The sequence below is a fragment of the Herpailurus yagouaroundi genome, unplaced genomic scaffold, assembly GCF_014898765.1.
Source record: "Herpailurus yagouaroundi ecotype Mexico unplaced genomic scaffold, PumYag 188, whole genome shotgun sequence".
NCBI lineage: Eukaryota > Metazoa > Chordata > Mammalia > Carnivora > Felidae > Herpailurus > Herpailurus yagouaroundi.
The window spans coordinates 27,396,359-27,415,772 of record NW_024412419.1 but is presented as its reverse complement, the minus strand read 5'-3'; the positions used below and the strand labels follow the sequence as shown (position 1 = coordinate 27,415,772).

The window sequence follows — 19,414 nt, the reverse complement described above, 5'->3', positions numbered from 1 at the left end:
AGCTCAGGTCATGATCTCATGGTTCATGAATTTGAGCCCCGCATTGGGCTCTGTGCTGACAGCTCACAGCCTGGAGCCTGCTTCAGATTCTGTGTCTCCCTCTCTCTCTGCCCCTCTCCAACTCATGCTCTGTCTCTCTCTCTCTCTCTCTCTCTCTCTCTCTCTCAAAAATGAAAAACATTTAAATATTTTTTTTAATTATCCTTTCTATGCCACAAAAATCTGAAAGGAAAAGGTCACCTTCTCCTGATTATAATCCTAGATACTCAGGTAAGATTTTTTTTTTCTCTATGATAGGAATTCTTTAGAAGAACAGTGTGAAAATCACATCTCTAACCCTCTATTTCATACTGTAGGTAGATGCCTGCTCTGAAAATTACTGGTATTTACTTCTCTCAATTTTCTTTGTAATGACTAATCTTCCTTTCGAGTCTACTTTGCCATTTTCTTAAAACAAGAGACATATTGATCAGTTTGCAAAAAGTTAGAAGATGAGTTAATATATTAGGGACAAGGATTCAGAACAAGTTCAAAGGCTATAAATCTGGGGTTTTCATATAATGCTTGAGCAGAACTCAGTGTCCCAAAGCCCACACACACCAGTTTGTTGATAACCGAATATTTGTAACTTTTCAAGCACAGCTTTAGAATGGAATTTTTATAAGTGCGACCAAAAACCATCAAAAGTATGTGATGTTTAATTCAAATACGATACATTCCTATGCCACAGTGTGCCAACATATTTAAACTGTTTCTTCTGACAGCTCTAAAACAGGAGAAATACTTAAGAATTATACTCTTTAGTCTTAGGAAACGAAACCTTAGGAAATGGCCTTTCTTCCACTGTAGAATCTAAAATAGAGGCTCTGAGGATATTTATGAGGCATGTTTGAGAATCTTTAGCTGATTACCTCATAGATAAACTATACAGAGACACAGCTTGATAGTGTTGATCCCAGCTGGCAGGACACTAACATATATAAGAAAATGTTACTCTGACACCACTAGAGGGTACTAAGACATACATCAAAGGAGTGGAGGGATATTTACTAAAATGTATTTGATTTCTACCCTGTTTATCCCATTTTTTAATACAAGCAATTAATTAATGCAACTTTCATCAGTGCGGCCTCAGAGCTCCCTTCCGCCCATGTGCTAAGCAGGACTCCACCCTTCCAAACACAGTCAGAACACCTCCAAAACACGTTAGAACTTTTAACACAAGTCTCCTAACTACCTCTTCCCATGCTTTCCCCTCTTAGGAGATTTTGATTCTCTAGCAAGTACTGTTATACCAAAAGGCCGTCTTGAAAAAGAACTGGCAAGTTCTTCTAATTTTTCCATTTTTCTGAAGACAAAAGACAGGTCTTTTTACTTTTCCAAGAGGTCACTCACACTTAGATATGTGACCCTCTTCCCACAGAATGAAGCAGTTTCTGTTGAAACATACAGTTCTTTGAGCAGATTGTGTCGACCTAAGCGTAAGAATTACGGCAAAGCCTCACACAGGCAGCACTAATTATTGGTCTCTGGGGTACTCTAGGCTAATGAAAAGGTCTTGCCTTCTTTAGCATGTTTGGCTTCCCAGAGAGATCATCAAGAGATTCTTCCCAGGGGACTCTTCCCTAACGCCCATCACATGCCCCCTGGCCCTCAGGACCACCTGATCCTTCTCTCCTATAAGTACCTCTGAAACAACTTCACTTTCTCCGAGTCAAGAACCATATTCTGCTTCTTTCACTAGAATTCCATTTAGAATCTTGGAAAAAGAGCTATGACCAAAAAAGCCAAGGGAAAACCAAATACTCTATTTATCCCACCGCCAAGGCCAACAGTGGATTTAGGAGTTTGGTGTCTTTATTATGTTTTTTTAATTAAACGAAAAATAAAGTTTTTTTGGCAAAATATGAAAATGAGTATGTTGATCTTGCATGTTTTTCCTCATCATATGATTACTCAAGTAAGTAAGTAAATAAATAAATAAATAAATCCTGGAGATATTAAAGCATGATGATTTTACATGAAAAAAAAAAAGGAGTTCATTTTCCAACAGCATACATAGTTTATAGAAGCTGTAATGACACCAGTAATATGCTTTAGGGACAAACGTTTTTTTTTTTTGTTTCTTTTTTTGTTTTTTTTTTGTTTTTTTTTTAAATTTATTTTCAACGTTTTTTATTTATTTTTGGGACAGAGAGAGACAGAGCATGAACGAGGGAGGGGCAGAGAGAGAGGGAGACACAGAATCGGAAACAGGCTCCAGGCTCTGAGCCATCAGCCCAGAGCCCGACGCAGGGCTCGAACTCACGGACCGCAAGATCGTGACCTGGCTGAAGTCGGAGCTTATTAACCGACTGCGCCACCCAGGCGCCCCGACAAACTTTTTTTAAAGGGGTCAGTTCTGAGTTCTGGAAAAGATCTGATGAGCCAATAGTTTTTATAATGTTTGGGCCATGATAATTACAAAGGTCTCCACAAAGCAGTCATGGAAGTCAAAAGAATAATTTCTGGCTGGTATGCAAGGGCTACGGAGGAAGTTTGGGAAGAGTAGGAGGAAGACATCAAATGTTAGCTCATGGAAAGGTTTACAAAAATGCCCTGGCTTCCTAACTGCCCCACAATGAGCATAAACTGTCCCACAACAATTGCAACAGATGTTTCCACTTTGTAAATATTTGCCAGAGGTTTGATTTTCTAACCTATCCTTGAGCTATTAAGACACTATGTTAAATCAACAATTTATATGCTGAAATGTATAATTTATTTGGAAACAGTATACCAGTAATGTTGCAAGCCACCAAATCAGCTGTTAAGAGTGGAAAATATCACACTTATTTCTTGCAAGTATGTGGCTCACTTTATTACATGTCAAAGTGTGTCTGAAGAAATCCGAAAAGGCTATTTCTAATTTCACAATCACAAATGTATCATCACTAAGCCATATGAAGCTGATTTTATTTATTTTAGACTCCTACGTATTATTCTATTCCTTTCTTCAACTTATGAGACAAACTAATAAATAGTGACAAACATGAGTTACCTCCTCTGTGTTTTAGGGGAAAGAGCCATTGTATAATACTCCTGACAGAACTGATCAGATTGCTCCCTCAATCAATGTGTCTGGCTCTCACATAAAGCCAATGGGAACATCTATAGTTTGATTTAAATTAAAATTGATACAAAACAGTCTTCTTGTTCTAGTGTAGATTACAGATTACAGTGTAGCTCTAAAGTTGCAAGCCATTTTAATTCAAATGCTCTAATATTCTCCCCATGGGCTGTTTCAGAAAGATTCTTCTACTATAGGAAGTAGGAACACCTACAAATGTTGCATAAAATTTTAACATCACTTTTTTCCTGGAAGGAAATATTCATGCTTCAAACATGTGATAGCAGATGTCGGGACTGTATCTCTGCCAAACTCAAATTAAGCTGTCTTCTAACAACTTCATAAAGCACAGCTACTTTCATTTTTTTTTAAACCAGCTCTGTAGTTCAGTTGAAGCTAAGTAACTTCAATTTGTTATTCCTCACACAGCTGCATTTAAATGACGAAACTACATTTATCTAGCCAGACTTAATTAACCCCCCCTCAGAGCTAGTTTGCAAGAAGTCTATCCATTGAAGTCAGCCATTGTTAAAAAGGCACAAAGCTGTATGTTCACATGGGAAAATACAAATATAGAAACACAGTATTTGGACCTAGTGAATTGTCCATGTATTGTCACACTGCAATTTTCCTTTTTAATAATGAGATCAACAGTGAAAAGATCCTTGTTGACCAAGATGTGCCAAGGTGCAGTTTCTTATAGGTGTGTTTAATAAAGTGAGCAGACACATAAATGACTTCAGAATAGAGAGTAACTGTTTTAGCCACGGCCATTAAAAAAAAAAAAAAAACACTATCACTTCATTTTATCATTCTAGAAGTGATTAGAAGAGCTGTTATTTCTCTACAACTTAACTCAGTATTAAGAGGAAAGGCGGGGCACCTGGGTGGCGCAGTCGGTTAAGCGTGCGACTTCAGCCAGGTCACGATCTCACGGTCCGTGAGTTCGAGCCCCGCGTCAGGCTCTGGGCGGATGGCTCAGAGCCTGGAGCCTGTTTCCAATTCTGTGTCTCCCTCTCTCTCTGCCCCTCCCTTGTTCATGCTTTGTCTCTCTCTGTCCCAAAAATAAATAAACGTTGAAAAAAAAAATTAAAAAAAAAAAAAGATAAGAGGAAAGGCAAAAAGGAGTTGGCGTCCAATAAGTGGACAAGGCTGTGGCTCCAGGTGCAGGTGCCTTGAACGACAGAAAAATGCACTGCAGACCCTGATGTGACTGCACATCTCTGTGAAGTGCATTTCATCCTTGGACACAAAGATGCTTTTTTTTTTTTTTTTTTTTTTTTACTTTTTTAAAAAAATATTTTAATGTCTATTTTTGAGATACAGAGACAGAGAGAGAGAGAGGGAGGAAGAGAGAGAGAGAGAGAGAATGAGCACGAGCAAGTCGCGAGAGGCAGAGAGACAGGCAGACAGAAGATCCGAAGAGGGCTCCACACTGATAGCGGGGCTTGAACTCATGAACAGCGAGACTGTGACCCGAACTGCAGTCAGACGCTTAACCTAAGGAGCCACGCAGGCGCCCCCAAAGGTGCTTTTTAAAAACACTTTCCAGTCTGATGTCTGAATTCAAATATCTAAGAGAACTCACATCCACATTTTTGAGAAAATGGACCAAAGTTTTTAATATAAAAATTATATATATTTTATATAATTTATATAATTGTACCATCGTTTTTAACATAAAACCCATATATATAGAGGATTATAACTTGATGCTTTGATATATGCAGGCACTGTGAAATGATCACTATAATTCATCTAATTAACACACCAAGTACAATTTTTACTTGCAAATTCATTCATGTCATGTTTCTGAGGAAGGATTATCTTAAGGGAGGCTGCACACTCCTTCCTCTATTAGCTTCTCTTGTTATACTGCCAGCCTCATCCTGACCTTACTCTGGCATGATGCATTTTAGCAATCTTTTTCTGACTATATAAAAATATTTGTCCACTATAGAGTATATGGAAAACGGAAAATATTCTACAACACCCCAAACCTCTTGGATCCTACTATAAAAATAATCACTGCTAACATCTGGCATATTTTCTTCCAGTATGTTCTCAATATGTAAGTCTTTTTTATATAATTGGCAAATTATATAAATATTCCATACTTCATTTTTATATAATTGGCAAATTGTATAAATATTCCATACTTCATTTTGTGTTTAACAGTATTGTGACCATTTTCTGCTAGATTTTAATAAAAATACTTCCAAAATACTGTATGTGATGGCAGCATAACGTTCCAATGTATAGATGTAACATAATTATCTATTTCCCTATAGTTAAATGTTTAGATTATTTCCACTTTTTCTCTATTATACCTGATGCTGTGGTAAGTATCTATTCATATAAATCATTGTCTCAGTCTTTGGGGACATTATTTCCTCACACTAGATATTTTAACATAAGATTATTGGGTCAAAAGTTCTGAACTTTTTAAAAATTCTTTTTTTTCTTAATTTTATTTAAATCCGAGCTAGTTAACATATAGTGCAGTAATCGTTTCAAGAATAGAAGTTAGTGATTCATCACTTACATGTAACACCCAGTGCTCATCCCAGTAAGTGCCCTCCTTAATGCCCATCCCCCATTTAACCCATTCCCCCTCACCCACCTCCCCACCAGCAACCCTGTTTGTTCTCTGTATTTAAGAGTCTCTTATACATTTTGCCAGTTTGTGCTTTCTAGAAGAGTTAAACCAGTTTACATTTCTTTCAGCCATGTGTTTTACCTCAATTTTTAAAAATATATATATTTTAAATTTTTAATGTTTATTTTTGAGAGACAGAGTGTGAGCAGGGGAGGGGCAGAGAGACAGAGAGACCCAGAATCTGAAGCAGGCTCCATGCTCTGAGCTGTCAGCACAGAACCCGATGCGGGGCTCAAGCTCACAAACCGCGAGATCGTGACCTGAGCCAAAGTCGGACGCTTAATCGACTGAGCCACCCAGGCGCCCCTGACCTCAATTTTACTCTAGTAAAAATTAAATGCTACTTTGATAATTATTTTAATTTGCATTTATTTGATTACTAGTTGACATTCCCTATTATATGTTTCTTGGTTACTTTTTTTTCTATAAATTATCTGATTATATTATTTCCCCACTTTTCTATTATTTTTTATTGCTGATTTGTAAGAGCTCACTTTACATTTAAGGGTATTAACATATATGCTGTTGATCTGTTTCACATTATAAATTTTTATAATGTTTACTAGTGATACAAGTTATTATAAAGAATTTTGAAAATACATAAAAATATACGGAAGAACAGATGATCCACGATCCCAGTAACTGGTGATGGTTGAGCACTTTGATGTGCTTTTTGTCTCTTTTTCTGTGTTTGTAAACATTTAAAAAATAAAGCCGGAATCATACTGTGTTCTGTATTTCTTATTATGCCACAGGCATCTCTTTAGAACATTAAATATTCTTTTAAAACATTAATAGCCGGGGCACCCAGGTGGCTCAGTCGGTTGAGCGTTTGACTCTTAATTTTGGCTCAGGTCATGATCTGGTGGTTTGTGAGTTCAAGCCCCACATCGGGCTCTGCAATGACAGTGTGGACCTGCTCAGGATTCTCTCTCCCTCTCTCTCTGCCCCTCTCCCACTTTCCAAATAAATAAGCTGAAAAAAATAATAAAAAAAAAAAAACATTAATAGCTATGGGATATTTCACTGTTTATGTGTACCACAATTTATTTAAAGATTCCTCCTTTTTAACAGTATTTAGATTATTTCCAAATATTTGCTATGATGACTAACACTGCCATGAGTAACTTCATACATTTGACATAATTTTGATACCCCATTTAAAAGGAGGCTCAGACCCACATCTCCTGCACAGGCTATGTAACATAAGGAACACCACACCTACCCGTTACTTGAGTAGGTGCAATCACTTGGCTGGCACTTGATGTAGAAGCCTCAGGAGCTACTTCCACAGGCACAGGAGGTGATGTTTTTTCAATCACCACTGTATGAGGAAGGAGGGATGAAAAAATTAAAGCCTGTTAGGTGCACCGAGATCCTATTTCAAAACGCAAGCATAATTTAGTCTCATAACATACCACAGTAGTGCTTGGATAATTAAGAACTGATATCGATCCCTAAAGCTCATGGTATTAATACATAGCCCCGCTTTCAACATGTAGCAAGAACATATGAGAACAATTCAAAAGCCAAGAAAAATGACCCATCAAATGATGACCCTCAATAACGTTCCACATATAAACCTACTCTTGGCCACAGAAAATACTGGAAAAACTTATCTTCCTCTTACCATTATAAAACTTACAAGACCATCCTCACACTAATATTATGAGTATATTAACATACTTAAGTATATGTCTCACACTGCACATCATTTATGAGTTCTAATGATTTATTAAAGTTTAAAATCAAAGACAAAAGAATTCTTATCTCACTTTTTATCCCAAGTACTCTTACAAATTGCACAGATCAACAGAGGTTACCTGGAAACTGTGGATGCAGGTGAATCGTTGAGATGCCTGGAGAGAGCTGGGGTTGACCAGGCTCAAGTTTGGTTTTCTCTTGATCCAATGAAGGTATTTCCTGGGTGGATGTATTAAAAAGAAAAAAAAAAAAAAGAAAGAAAGAAAGAAAAGAACTAAGAATTATTTTTATTTTTCACATATTACTATCTTTATTTAGTTCTACTCTTAGGCAACAAATATCACAGGACATTGGACAAAAAAAGTGTGCAATTATGTGAAAAAAATACATGTATGAACTGTAGCTATGCCCGCTACTCTAGCAAGTCTTTGGTTTCCCCAGCAATGCTGACCCATCCATACATCCTCACCCACTTCCCAGGGCCCAAAGCAAAAGTTCCCCTCAGGCATCTTACATGCCTTGGCTCGGGGAACCACATCTGGTCTCACACAAGCCACAATAAACCTCAACAGACAACTAAACCGTCATCTCACTGACATGTGGCTCTGCCTTGGGAAGATGGCCAGCCACGCTTTGCAGATTGCATAATGGGTCCAGCACTCGTGTCATTAACCCGCAGCTAGTAACTCTGCATCTCCAGCTCTCAGCACAGTGATAGGCGGGCAGAGCATCAGAAAAACAGGGACCTGGAGGAGCACCTGGGACTTCCATATGCGGCCTGTTGCCCACTGCTGTCCTCCGGACCGGAGGTGAAGAAACAGACTGACGCCTGTGGCTCAGCTTCCAGTTACAGCTGCTCGGGCTACTGCAGACAGACCCATCAGGCCAGTAGGGACAGCGGTGCGGGGTTGGTGGGCCCACGCCTTCACTTCCTTATAAGTATTCATCAGGTGACTTGGTCACAGCTGCCCTGTGCATCCCTTCCCTCGCTCCCTCCCTCTGCCATCTTCCAGAGAGCTCACTCCCCCAGTCTGTTTCCCTTTTAACAGCTCTCTTAACTTCAGTTATCTCCTCTGCTTTTTATAACCCAGATATCCTGCCTGAGTAGCTCATCAAAGATCTTATTTTGTTGGCATGAGTGTTTATCTAACTCCGTTTAGATATCCCACCAGTACCTCAAATCCATCCCCTCCAAAACCATTCAGGCTCTCAATCCAAGGTGTCTCTTTCTATGCTATGTCACAGCCATTAAACCATCCAGGTTTAAAGTCACTTTGCAATCCTCGCTGTCTGTCTCATTCCTCCTTCCAAGCCCTGCCCATCTGCACTGCCTATTATATTTGTTCATCTTTCCATACCCACTGTGCCCACTGCTGCAGTCCAGACTCTCTCATCATGCTTACTGTAGTAATCTAATTGGTCCCTTAAGCTCCCTGTCTCCCTGTCTCAGTTAATCCTGGGGCAATTCATCTTCTAGAAATAACAAACACTGAACTACCTTTTCCCACATTTTCTCTTCTGCTTAAGAATACAGACTAATTTAGGGGCGCCTGGGTGGCGCAGTCGGTTAAGCGTCCGACTTCAGCCAGGTCACGATCTCGCGGTCCGTGAGTTCGAGCCCCGCGTCAGGCTCGCATCAGGCTCTGGGCTGATGGCTCAGAGCCTGGAGCCTGTTTCTGATTCTGTGTCTCCCTCTCTCTCTGCCCCTCCCCCATTCATGCTCTGTCTCTCTCTGTCCCAAAAATAAATAAACGTTGAAAAAAAAATTTTTTTAAAAATAAAAAAAAGAATACAGACTAATTTTATATTACCTATTAAACGTGACCTCGATCAGTCTCCATAGTTCCCCATTCCCTGCAGCTCATGGCCTATGCCAATAAGAAGCAGACCACAGTCAGCTGTTTATGCACTCCTGCAACTTGCAGACAGAATTTCCCCCAGTGGCACAGGGCAGCAGACTTTCTAACCAATGCCAGTTCTCCTCTTGACAAGGAGAGTGTGAGAGAGGAGAGCAAGGTAATCCACCATGGATTACAACTACGGTTTGGATTCCAAGCTTTCCAAAGCAGCCCCAAGTACTCTTCCTAACATGCCTCTCAGGCTCCCCTAACTGACCTCCTGCCGTCCCCTCCCCTGCACCTTTGTGCATATCATTTCCCAACCCTGGGCGACCCCGCTTTCTCTTCATCAATCTTCAACATCATGGGACCTCTGCAAGAAGCCAAGACCACAAAGACTAGGACTGCATGTTTCCCACTGGCGCGTCTCCAAAAAAATTACAGTGTACGTATACAAGAAAACATTGAGGCCCTCTTTAAGACCCTTCAGGAGAGTTACCATACACTCAATTATCAACAGCACAGAAAACAGCGATTATTCAATAAGATGAGGTTATCAGGGAGCTGGCTCCTCTGCTCACGCAGCGAATGATTCCTTCCGCGTATCTACCAGAACTGAATTCAAAATCAACAACATGCAAATGACTGTACACTGACCTTTAGAGACCCTATCCGGGAGTTGCAAATGTGCGTATCAAATATGCCTATGTGTTGTCCCTCTTCTCGGGTCAATATAACAACATTCTTCTTTCTTGGGTGCTATCACTCCAAAATCCTACTTCCTCCTTGTCTGGATTCTTTCAGCACTTATGTTAGAGCATTTAAAGTTATTCTGTCCCATGTTTATAAGCTAAAGGTTTTTAAAATTATTTATAATAATTTATATATGTGTTCACGCTCTCTAAATTCTAATACTGCATTCTTGTCAACTGAGTGATATATAAATGTATGAACATTTAATAATGATCGAATTTTCATGTTATTAAAGAATCACAGCTAGATTCAGATGGGGAACAATATTATATAGATAGGACTTAGATCCAGCAATTATTTTTTTAGTTCATTTATTTATTTTGAGAGAGAGAGAGTAGGGGAGGGACAGAGAGATAGGGAGAAAGAGAGACAATTCCAAGCAGGATCCACAGTGTCAGTGGAGAGTCTGATGCGGGACTTGAAGTCACGAACCATGGGATTGTGACCTGAGCTGAAGTCAGACGCTTAACTGACTGAGCCACCCAGGTGCCAACCCCCCACACGTGCCCCGCAGCAAATTTCCATATTTTCTATTAATAAATTTCACAGTTAATAGTCCCATTTTATGCCAAAAAAAAAAAAAACCCAGCAAGTTGATTAAATATTTCCCTGAAATTCCTAGGAACCAATATTCTAATATTGGATTGAAATTTCTAAGAACCAATACTCTAGTATTGGATTGGATTATTACCTAACAAGGGTAAGTTCTGTTCTTATTCTAATTTAATCAAACATGCATGTTAAATTTTAGTTGAATTAAGAAGTACTTCACTTAGCATATATGTGCTCTGAGAAAACACACTTGCATAAACATGTCAGAACACTTTCTTTCCATCCATAGTCCAGGCCATGAGTTGATCTGAATTCTGTGTAATCCTCTGATTCCATTAGTCGCACCTTCTTCTCTTACTAGAATTTAAGTTCCATGAGAACAAGGAGTTTTGTCTGATTTGTTCTCTATTGTTTTCCTAACACTCAGGATAGTGCCAGTTATATAGTCGGTGTTCAATAAATATTTCATGAATGAATGCTAGATTTCCTCAAACCAAATAATGAATAATGGACATGTTATTACATTTAAGTGTAAAAAGAATCCATACATATTCTAAAAGAAAATCATTTTGATGGTAAAAAAAGACTTGCAAACAATGAATAAATTACCTTCTCAGGGGGTGCAGTTGCCACTAAAACCAGAAAAGAAAGAAGGACATTAGTACAATTTAAGTCAATCCACCACATTAACAGTTATATTTTTAAAAAGCAATAGAAGTCCACTATCACCCCAAAAGATTAAGAATCAAACTCAATAAAATGCAGAATTATGGTCATTGTGGAGAATTTTACACACAACCAACAGAAAAGCTATCCATGTTATATCATTCCTTAACTACAGGAGTTCAGGTAGATGCTATGAAATTCTTTCCAACTCCCTCATTAACTGAAAAAGTTAAAGGAAACAACACTTTCTGGCACATTATTTTATGCCTAATCTGACTTTTATGGAATATCCCATATGAAAAAAACAAACCAAAACAAACATTTTCATTAATTGGCCACATACTTATCCTTAATGTAATAAATCATGTTTAAAATACTTTCTGATGTTTATGTTAAAAAAGAAAGCCACTTATTTCAATAAGAGATCTAAGAATGGGTACTGTCCTCCTAATCTTTATTGAAGAGAATTTCCAGTAAGATAAGCTAACTAAATTAGGAAGAAAGAAATCACAGGCCAATTAAATCTAATTAGAGATTAACATTAATATGTTGAACAAATTCCACATAAAACAATCATGACACTGTTGTGAGGTAGTAGTTGTGTCTTTGTATTTAGAAAACTTACATTCCATTAATCAGTCCTTAGTATTACTCCTCAAGCCTGTGATCAACGATTACTGGGGTTTTTCCTCACTGATCAGTGTCTCCATAAACATAAGTGTACAATTTCGGTAGATGCTTAACTCCCCAAAGCAATCAGGGTACCTGATAGCTTATCGCTGCTGCTTTATTCTTGTGGTTGGAAAAGTCAACTAACTGTCCATCCCGCCTAACCCACCAAGAAAGTCATGAGGCAGCATCTGGGACCAGAGGCCATTTCCTCCTGCCTGTGCAAAGGATGAGTAGTTGCAAACATGTGGCCAGGAGACCCCAACTGTGTAGAAGCAAATGGGTCAATACTGTCAAATCTAGGTGAGGTCCTACCTGTTCTGCCTAGCCAAAGAAGTACAACAGAGTGAAAGAGTGAAATGAAACAGACCTAGAACACAGAAAGACTCAGAGCCCTGAAGAAAGCTCTCTCTAGAACCTAGGTACCTTCTCTCCTCACAAAATCCATTCCTAAATTCTGACCTAACAAACTGTGAAAAGCCAACAGAAGCTTCATTAGAGACAATGTACATGTCATACAAATCTAAAATTTTTATTCCTTCTATCTGGGGTGAGAATTTTTATAATACAGATACTCAAGGTATTGAACATACTGGCTTTTATAAAGAGATACAATCAAAGTTAATTGTCTCTAGACTCCTCCTAAAATATAAAGCCTTACCTGCCTTCTTGGAAAACTGTGCTCATTGGCCCTGTTATATACTTGTCACATGACATCTGCCAAGCCATGTCCCTCCCCTCTATAGGTCTCAGTTTTCTCACAAGGCCAATGGAAGGACTGTATGAGGCAATTTCCAAGATCCTTTCAATGGACTTTCCTGTCTTCCTTCACTTGCCTCCCATTATCCCTGATTGCCTGCTGCCCTCTATTTCCTGGAAGCTCAGTCAATGCTTTAACTTCTTTACATCTGTGGATTCCACTTTGCAAAGTAAATAAATATTTATTAAATGGCCTTCTAGACAAAGAAATGAATTATGACTATTCCCTCAAAGATCTAAATTACCCTTCAGGAATAAACACCAAGAAAAAGTGGCCCCAGCAGGTCCTGAGATCACCCTAGAAAATTGTTACCTGCTATGAACATATTACCCTATGGCCGTGGTCCTCAGTCACAGGTCATTTTGGCCTGCAGGGACGTTTGGCTGGGCTGGACAGTTTCTGGCTCTAACAACCGGAGGGGAGGGTGCTAGTAGCATATCTAAAAGTTAGAGGCCAAGGAGTTTACTCACTGAAAATTATCCTGAAGTACCAATAGTACTGAGGTTAAAAACCCTGTTCGAGAAGAGTGTTAACAGGGAAACCAAACACACACAAGACAGACGGTTGGGTCCATGATCTATTTCCACTCTCACCTTCTGGCTCCGCCACTCCTGGCCCGTGTTCCCGGGAGAAGGTCAGGGCCTCCACTGGCTCTTCCTTGGCTGGGAGAGGTGGAGGATGAGTACTTTTAGCAACAGGTTGAGTGTTCTTTGGCTTGACAAATACAGGTCCTTTACCTACATGGTGATGGATTGGCCTGCGTCTATGAACGCCAGAAACCGTATAACCCATTCCACCAGGACAGATTTCCTTAAAAGCAGCTAGATTTGGGATGGGAAAATATTCCTTTTAAAAATCTAAAAGTGCAAACTTATACAGAGGAAAATATCATGATGAGTATTTTTTAAATAAACCATCATTAATATAGTTACATTCAAAAACTTCAAAAACAGATGCATAATGCTTGAATTTGTTAAACTTGCATATTTACAGAAAAAACCCAACCCTTTGTTTTACTCAGTATTTCTCCATCTGTTAATTCCTTATCAGTTATATGTATATATATATTTATGGCATATACAGCATATAGGAAGCATATATTTATATATATTATATAGATCAGCGACTAATTAGGAGATATCATATATGCATATTATATATGTAATTTTCTGTATCATATATCACATATATATGTGATATATCAGGAGATTTTTATGTATCAAAGATTTTAATATATATTATATATATATATATATATATCATGGAGTGTGTGTGTAAGATCAGCAAAAACCAGGCTTTCTTCTTTTCCTCCTGCTTTGATGTAATTTCATTAGTTATTAACAAGGAACTCAGTAATGTCTAAGCTAGATGATTAGCAAAAAGGTTAAAAAAGAAAAATATATCACTAGTCAGGGAAATGAGGCGCTGGAATCTTTCATAATTTGTTTCCAAATTACAGACTCAGCCAGAATGGAGCATATCAGCTGATATGGTGAGGTTGGTTAAGAAGGACTGAAAAGGGGAAGTGGTTTTGAACAGTGAGTCTCAGGATAGTGAGAAGGAATCCAGCAAAGTTAAAACACACTAAAGAGATGATGGACAGAAGTCAAGAACAACAGAACATGCCAAGTCAGAAAATGGAGTTATTTTCAAAAAAAGAGACGAGTGGGCAACAGCCTGACTTTGACCAGCTGGCGTAATTATCCAGAGGACAAGGCGATGTTCTGTGCTCTGGGACTGCTATCCTTGCCAGGAAAGTGGTCTTGTCTACTCAGAAAAGAAAAAAAAAAAAAAAAAAAAAAAAAAAAAAAAGGTAGACTGGGCACATAGGATTTGCTAACCTCCACTGCATCACCTCCAGGAATAAGTAAAAGAGAAAGATGGGGGTGGCAAGGCAGTGTGTGGCCTGAGGAGGAAAATCCACCTAATCCCTTTGGTGTTGGTGTTGGAGGCAAGTTACCAAACCCAGACACTAAGGAGCTTATGGTCAACTTTTATATTTCTACTTTTCAAATTGAAAGTAAAGTCAGTCATTTCTCACTTCTACTAAACAAGAGATCTCCTATTGAATGTTCTGGACCTAAAATTAGTTCTCAATAAAAAGGAAACTCTAAAATACTCCTTGAAGTCTGCTAAAACATTGTTTTTCTAAGGATCACACATTAAATGGCAGAACTTCATTCTTAAATTTAACTATGAAATACAATTCTTACTTGAAAGAACAGATGTTTCCAGAAGAAGACATGTTTTCTGATCAAATATTTTCAGTATTAATGAACTAAATGTTGTGAAAATCACCAAATTAACCAAAAATTGGTTAAGTACAAAAAGTTTGTCTTTAATGCTATTTTCAAATTTAGTTGCTGGATGTTTGGAAGAGTCTCCCTGTGTTCTATTCACCATCTTGATTTACGCTTCATGTAAGAGTCACAAAGCTATTAAAACCGAACTTGAAGAGAAATGGGTCTATAAATTACAAAGATAGTTTATTTCATGGATTATTATTTTATAATAATCAGTAGTTCAAATCCCAAAGGGAGAATACTAGGCTATTTTGTGGGTGTCTAAAATTATACAGGCTATCAAAATATGATCAACATTATACTATCCTCTGCCTTACCAATTCTTTCCGATCCTAATCACCAACAAAGGTGGACCATGAGATTTAAATTTATATTTAAACCCTGTCTGCTGCTGTATAAGCAACAGCTTTGAGACATAGTCCTGTGAGAGTTTCTCCACTTCCCTAGGTGGGAAGCATCTTGCCAAATAAGCACTTGACTAGACTTTTTTTATGGTCACCATGTGCCAATGAACTAGGTGCCACTTCCCCCTTGATAATACCATGCCCGGATTTGCAGGGTGTGTTTCTTTCTCTTCCATTTAATCCTCCTTGATCTTGCTTGAGAAGGTGAGGATTCCTTGGCATAAGCAAGACACTGAGAGAAATATACTTACTCTTTCAGGATATTGGGCAAATATGTACCGAACTAAAGTATAAAGAATTAATCAATTTCTATTAATATTCTGACTCAGAAATTCCTAGGTGCACTGGCAGGATCTGCCCTTGACTTATTAATCCTCAGAGCACAAATTCAATCATGGTTATAATTCCCTCCATTTCCAACTGGAGAAACTGACAAGCACATGTTCAATAAATGAGCAAGTGAGTCAACCCGTACAAGGTCTCGTTTCCATGCATGTGACATGCAGTCAGGCATTACAACAGTGCATGGCCCAGCAGGGCCTCTGGTCTCTTTGTACTTTTGAACAGCAGACTTTGGGTCCGAGAAGATGAGGATAGAAAGTAATGGCTTTTCTTAACATTCAAAAGGAAGTCTAATGTTACAAAGAAACAGGAAAATCACTTTGCATGTCATTTTTTCCCACTGATTCAACCTTCTATGGTCATGGTTTGTACAAAACTGATAAAAACCCATCGTATTATTAAAAAGTAAATTAAAAGTCAGAAACCAAAAATAAAGCAAGTTGCCAAAGTCCTCCTGTGTCCTTGCGTGGCTGGGAAGGAATATGAGCGTACAGATGGACATGACTTACCTGTGCCTGGAAGGGGACATTTCTCACAGTGTGGGCCCCAGGCTTTGCCCACACTACAACAGCAGAGCTGCTTGGTGAGGTGAACAGACAGAGGGTGCATACACTGCCTTCCGGAACTGACAAGTCGGTAACAGGGCCCTTTCTCTTCAGAGATCACAGGGGTATCCGCTGAAGCAGAGAGATAAGGCCTGATGTCACCCAAGAAACGACAAAGACTAGATTGACTTTTCTTGACACAGTAAATGGAACCTTAAGTTCTGGATTAGAAACCATATTTCAGAATAAATTTGTGTAGATTTAGGGCATCACCTTTCCTGATTTAGAGTCAGCTTACCAAACAAGTTTTAGAATCAGGGCCCCGAGTGTCCCTCTTCCTATCTGGTCCCTTTTTCCAATTTAGCAAACATTAGATCAGGTATGTGTGCATGAAGTAGAAAGAAACCACTTTGGCCAAAACCAGCTGCCCAACTAAATCTAAGTAACTATTATCAAAATCACTTGTTTTCCTGTATTTAGCCATAACAGAGGTAGTTCTAGGTCAGAATCTGGCAAACAGCCAGGCATTGTGAAAATCAGGAACTGAACATAGTTGATGCTGAAAAAGACAGCTGTTGCCCTTCTCACTTTGAGGGCAGGGAGAGCTTGTGAGGCCTCATCAGGTGTCACTGTAAGCCAGTCAACAGCATATAAGAGGCAGGGAGCAGCGTCTGACCTGCCATACTACACAAGACAGCACACCAGAGAAGGCAACGATGGGTGCAGTCCCTTAGAAAACACTGCAAAAGCACACCGGCCCATAATCATCCAATACCTGAATCTTATTCCTGAATCTTCTACTCTCAGTTTATTGGTCAAACTCCATTAATCCAAATCCAACAGCTAGACACTCAAGTGAGCAAAGAAGGCAAAGATGAGGATAAGATACAATCTTGCCTTTGAGAAGTTCATTTTCTAATGTAAATGTGGATGGAGTATGTTCTTCAGAGTCAGCTCCAGGCCAAGTCAATGGACTGAACAGACCAAGCTTGATTGTCCTCCCTTTGATCCCTCCCTCATCCCAACCGAAGTTCTTCTCTACTGTATCCCTGTCCAGATGAGGTTTTTCCCATGTACCTTTCCTTTAACTAACTCCTCTAGCACCTGGAGCTTCCAGATCACCTTCCTCTCCTGCTCAGATCTCAATTTTCAATCATTCCAAAAGGACTGGCATCTCTGTTAAGATGCCGTAAGAAACAACCTGATCAAATTAAGGTACTACAGCACAGTGAAAAGAGCAAAGGTTTTTAGAGCCAGACAGACCTGGATTCTCATGGCATCTCTTGCCAGGAATACAACCTATAGAAGTCACTGGGGTTGTGATGGTTAATCGGATCTTTTGGCTCAGCTAGGCCACAGCAGGCAGGTATTCGGTCAAAACACAGGTCTGAAAGTTTCTGGGAAGGTATGTTTTACATGAGACTAACAGTTATGTCGGTAGACTTTGAGTAAAACAGATTATCTCCAGAATGTGGTTGGCCTCATCCTAACAGGTGAAGGTCTTAAGAGGAAAAAGACTGAACTCTCCAGACGAAGGAATTTTGCCAGCGACTATCTTCAGAATCAAGCTATAACACTAACTCTTCCCTTGGTCTCCAGTCTACCAGCCTACCCTGAAGATTTTGGACTTGCTGGTCTCCAAAATCATGTGAAACAATTCCTCTGAAATCGCTCTCTTTATACACACACATGCATACACACACACACACACACACACACACAGCCCTATTGGTTCTGTTTCTCTGGAAAGAACCCTAATCCACTGGTGAGCTTCAATAACCCTCACTTATAGATGATAGGCTCAGTGTGCAGATTAGAAATATCACATGCTAATAAACCTTTAGTACAGAGTAGACACAAGGCACATGTCAGCCACTCTTTTGAAAATAAAAGTAGGTATCTCCATTCTCTCAAGGGCATTTGTACATTGCTTAGTGGTAGAATATGAACAAAGTAAAGATACTTAAAAATAGCAATACTGGAGAATTGGAATATGGGAACAGGTGACTGAGGGGAGCAGAGGAGACCTTCCTGAAGCTTCAGAACTTAACACAGTAATTTAGTCTAGTAAGGCCAGTTTTGTCCAGGTTACTAAAAAAGTGCTGGGGCGCCTGGGTGGCGCAGTCGGTTAAGCGTCCGACTTCAGCCAGGTCACGATCTCGCGGTCCGTGAGTTCGAGCCCCGCGTCGGGCTCTGGGCTGATGGCTCGGAGCCTGGAGCCTGTTTCCGATTCTGTGTCTCCCTCTCTCTCTGCCCCTCCCCCGTTCATGCTCTGTCTCTCTCTGTCCCAAAAATAAATAAACGTTGAAAAAAAAAATTTTTAAAAAGTGCTAAGAGGGAGAACTATGAGTCTTTTACTCTCCCTTCTCCTACTTACTTTCTGGAGTCTGTGAAAGACTGATAAAAGATCACAGAGCAAAATAAAAGGCAATTTAAGTATGGTTATCATCCCCAAAAGGATAATAAATCCCTAGAATGACTGAACATCACCAATGTATCGTGTGTGTGTGTGTGTATGTATACACCTATAGGTCATAGTTCTACTATAATCAGTTCCTAAGAGATGCTACTAAAAAAATTCCTCTCCAAATTATTTCAAAGTTACAACACATGTTTTCAGAGAAACAATGTCAGGCCGTCTCACAGGAGCCTAGTTTACACATGGTAGGGCTTACTTATAATACTAATTGCGTTAATGTTAGTTCTAGATCCTGGGAACAAGGGCCATTCAGAACACGGCAGAGAGTTTCCTCAAATCCATGACGCTGGCTAATGGTGACATGGACTCCCTTCCACTTACTTCTCCACACTCACTTCTTTGTATCCACCTCACCCGCACCTCTGGGGTAGTTAATACCAGATTAGGTGCCGTCCTTGTTACCCTCAAAGGGTCTCCCCTAAAGTCTCCAAGGACTTTACTTTTTTTTAATGTTTATTTGTTTTCCTTTTTAATATGAAATTTTATTGTCAAATTGGTTTCCATACAACACCCAGTGCTCATCCCAACAGGTGCCCTCCTCAATGCCCATCACCCACTTTCCCCTCCCTCCCACCCTCCATCAACCCTCAGTTTAGTCTGCTTTTTAAGCCTCTTATGGTTTGCCTCCTTC

At 39.3% G+C, this 19,414-nt stretch overlaps 1 protein-coding gene across 10 annotated transcripts in view; it reads right to left on the bottom strand.

Moving 5' to 3' along the window:
* The window catches only part of LTBP1 (latent transforming growth factor beta binding protein 1), a 406,323-nt gene that overhangs the window by 122,329 nt on the left and 264,580 nt on the right, over positions 1–19,414 (bottom strand). For 7 of the 10 annotated variants that reach the window (XM_040496475.1, XM_040496477.1, XM_040496480.1 and 4 more), the window contains 5 exons: positions 16,269–16,436; positions 13,304–13,531; positions 11,225–11,247; positions 7,592–7,691; positions 6,994–7,092 (listed from right to left, as the gene is read on the bottom strand). In XM_040496475.1, the coding sequence (XP_040352409.1) occupies positions 6,994–7,092; positions 7,592–7,691; positions 11,225–11,247; positions 13,304–13,531; positions 16,269–16,436 (618 nt within the window). The remainder of the gene's footprint in view (positions 1–6,993; positions 7,093–7,591; positions 7,692–11,224; positions 11,248–13,303; positions 13,532–16,268; positions 16,437–19,414) is intronic. The other 3 variants (XM_040496478.1, XM_040496484.1, XM_040496485.1) reach the window with 1 other exon arrangement.